This window comes from Anastrepha ludens, chromosome X (genome assembly GCF_028408465.1).
Source record: "Anastrepha ludens isolate Willacy chromosome X, idAnaLude1.1, whole genome shotgun sequence".
NCBI classification, from domain to species: domain Eukaryota; kingdom Metazoa; phylum Arthropoda; class Insecta; order Diptera; family Tephritidae; genus Anastrepha; species Anastrepha ludens.
The window spans coordinates 49554362-49557455 of record NC_071503.1 but is presented as its reverse complement, the minus strand read 5'-3'; the positions used below and the strand labels follow the sequence as shown (position 1 = coordinate 49557455).

The 3094-nt window shown below is 46.9% G+C and overlaps 1 protein-coding gene across 1 annotated transcript; it reads left to right on the top strand.

Moving 5' to 3' along the window:
• The first annotated feature begins 1251 nt into the window (after nucleotides 1–1251).
• Nucleotides 1252–2304, top strand: LOC128870044 (uncharacterized). Its single transcript, XM_054112639.1, has one exon. It carries the CDS (start codon nucleotides 1252–1254, stop codon nucleotides 2302–2304), a length of 1053 nt encoding a protein of 350 aa, XP_053968614.1.
• Nucleotides 2305–3094: the final 790 nt, after the last annotated feature.

The window sequence follows — 3094 nt, the reverse complement described above, 5'->3', positions numbered from 1 at the left end:
TTTCAAACTTTACTTGCATAAATTCGGCCATGAAGACGGTGCAGTCGTCTTTCAGATGACATTATTAAAGACGAGGTACATCGTGTTTTCGTCCGCAGTTTGAAATCGAACAGGAAACCTGAGCAATATGGTGGATAAGCCAATTAAGGTACACAACCTAAGAACTATGTAGTCCGTTGTTTTGAATATGGCAAATAAAATACTCATTAAGTTGCGTCGTTCGAAGCAGAAGTCTCCACAAATCCAATAGGTCGCTACCACTTGGACTACACTTCGACTTTCAAGGCTTTGTGCCACCTCTATGGTACTTTATTATGGGGGACCCATTCGCTGCTTGATTACCCTTAAATAAAGTATAGTTTGGATGAAATATTTTCCTGCTCACGCTGCAGGTGTACCCTTTAGGCCTAGGATTAGTCTAAATACTCTAATCAGATTGGCTTTGTGAGGGAAGAAGTCTAGTCTTTTCGGTACATTGAACCGGGATGATTGAGGATGTTTCCATGGACTTTATCTCCTTCGGCTAAAGGTTCAATGTAAGTATTCTAGTGTGTAAAAACTCATTAGAAATTGTTTGAGACGGCTGTTTGCTCTATATTATTTATTACTCAAATGATTATATATAGTACCGTTTGATCCCTTGGGGGAACCTGTTATCCCTATAGGGCGCGTCCCCAGGTGGTGGATAGGGGAACGCCTCCCAGATATGGAAGGTAGGAGAGTAGGTCTCCCGCGAACCACACAGGTCGAAGACGTAAACTTCGTTAAAAAAAACTCCCTCAACCCAAGGTGTGATGCGACCCGTGCCTATTGGGTGGGTTTGGCAGCCGGGGGACTAAATAAGGCTGTCTTCGTACGGAGCCCTCCTGAAATCAGGCCGCCTCAGGTTGTAACGGTGGCATTGCCATGGTATGGGGCTCTGCCATGGTCGACCGGATATTTCACCTTTATCCTCTTTGGTCACCGCGCATGGCGACATGCGCAGCTCCCTTGGCGGGGCAGGTGACCGTACGAACCAGATGAAATGAAACCACAAAAACTTAAAAATTCGGATGACGGGAAAACAAACACGGAACAAACGGACAAAAGACGGGAAAACATACCAACGCATCGACAGCACGGACTGATAAAAAACCAAACACGCGGACAGAACTACAGGACAAGCAAACAGACAGACAGGAGGAAGCGACGGACGCACTTAAAAAACAGTCAGACAATTGGACAAGACGTACAAGCAATGACGAACTGAGGATGACGGGGTCACCCTCAGAGGATGAGCTCTTGGCCTCCAGCCAAGAAACAGTTGTGGGCAAAGCTGTGGGCCACAGTACGCCAACAACTATAAATCAACCAACAACATCCGCTCAAGCCATGGGGCAAAAGCGTGGTAATAAAGGTCCCTCGAGGTATAAACTTTACCAGAGGTCTCTCGCTATCCTTGGCAGGATTCGGAAAAACGAGACCGAAGGTAAAGTGCATCCCAAAGATGAGACCGACGAGGCAAGATGTCAAAAGGTGGTTGATGAATACTTCTCATTCCAAGCCACCAACAGGACAGATGCCAAAAAACGAAACCGCTCGCATGACGAAACTGGGAAGGTAACAAAGAAGCACAAGATATCGGATCAGGGTGCAGTTGCCTCCAAACCTATCCAGCGATTTAGTGAGGTGGCACGGGACCATCTCCAAATGGCATTGGTAGACGAAAACTCTAACCGCGGGAAACCAGTGCTTGACAAATGGTCAGAGATTGAGGCACGGTTGTCTCGCATAGTCGTTGACCATGTCATGGCGAACCCGGAGGGCCAAACACCAGGTTTCGACTCGGTGGAGGTAGTCCGCGGTCACCGAGTCATTAAATGCGATGACCAATTCTCATTGCATTTCTTGACTAACGTGATTGGTAAAATCCAGAACAGCTGGGAAGGCTTGAAACTCAAGCTAATTCCGGCTAGCGAGATTCCACGAAGGCCGAGGGCTCGCATCTGGGTACCAAACATGGAGTTTGATGCCAATCAACTAATCCCCTACCTTCAGGCGCATAATCGCTCGGTGCCGATGACCGATTGGTCGATCATCAAAGCGGAGGTTCCGCAAAGGCCATTCCTCCTTCTAATTACAGAAGAGAGTCTGGAACCACTGAAGAAAGTGGAAAACAAACTTCAGTTTGGGATCAGGAAGACCAAGCTGAAGATATTCCGTTCTGCAAACCCGGAAGAGGAGCAGGATGAGGTCGATGGTGCCAACGAACTGCTGACTGGCATGCAGCTAGATGACACCGAGTCCGAAAAAGGAAACCAATAAACATGGGTTTAAAGGTTGTCCAAATTAATCTGCAGCACTCACGGTGTGCAACGGACAACCTAACCGTTCTCCTGGCGGAGGAGGACGTGGACATCGCACTAATTGAGGAACCCTGGGTGCGGAGCACCGAGGTGAAAGGGTTCACTGGGAAAACCTACAATATCTACTATAAACGGATAGAAGGTAATCTCAGAACATGTATTGTAGCTAAAAAACATTTAAACACATTTTTAATTCCATTATATAGTTCACAGGATGTGACGGCTGTTGAGGTGGAAGCCACTGACGGAGTCAGAATAACGCTTGCCTCTATATACATGGCACACGAAAGACCAGCACCGCCTGAGGAGGCTCGTAAACTTGTGCAGGAAAACCCGAACAAAACCCTGCTTCTCGGATGCGATGCCAATGCAAGGCATGCCCTATGGGGAAGCTCCGAAACAAACGACCGAGGTGAGTCTCTTTATGATTTCATAATTAACACTAACTTGTCGGTATGTAACAGGGGTAACACTCCCACTTTCACCTTTCCAAGTACGGAGTACTTCAGGGGATGGGAGGAAGTGATCGATGTTACCCTAATGTCTGAAAACAGCTCAGTAAGGTTAGACAATTGGAGGGTCTCTGATAAAAGGTCTTTTTCGGATCACAGCTGGATCCTGTACGATCTGGATCTTAATGTTGAACCGCCCTTACCGTATAGAAATCCACTAAGAACCAACTGGAAAAGGTTCAGAAACATAGTCAATAAAAGGATAGGAGAGATTCCCATCCACAAAATCACTCTCAC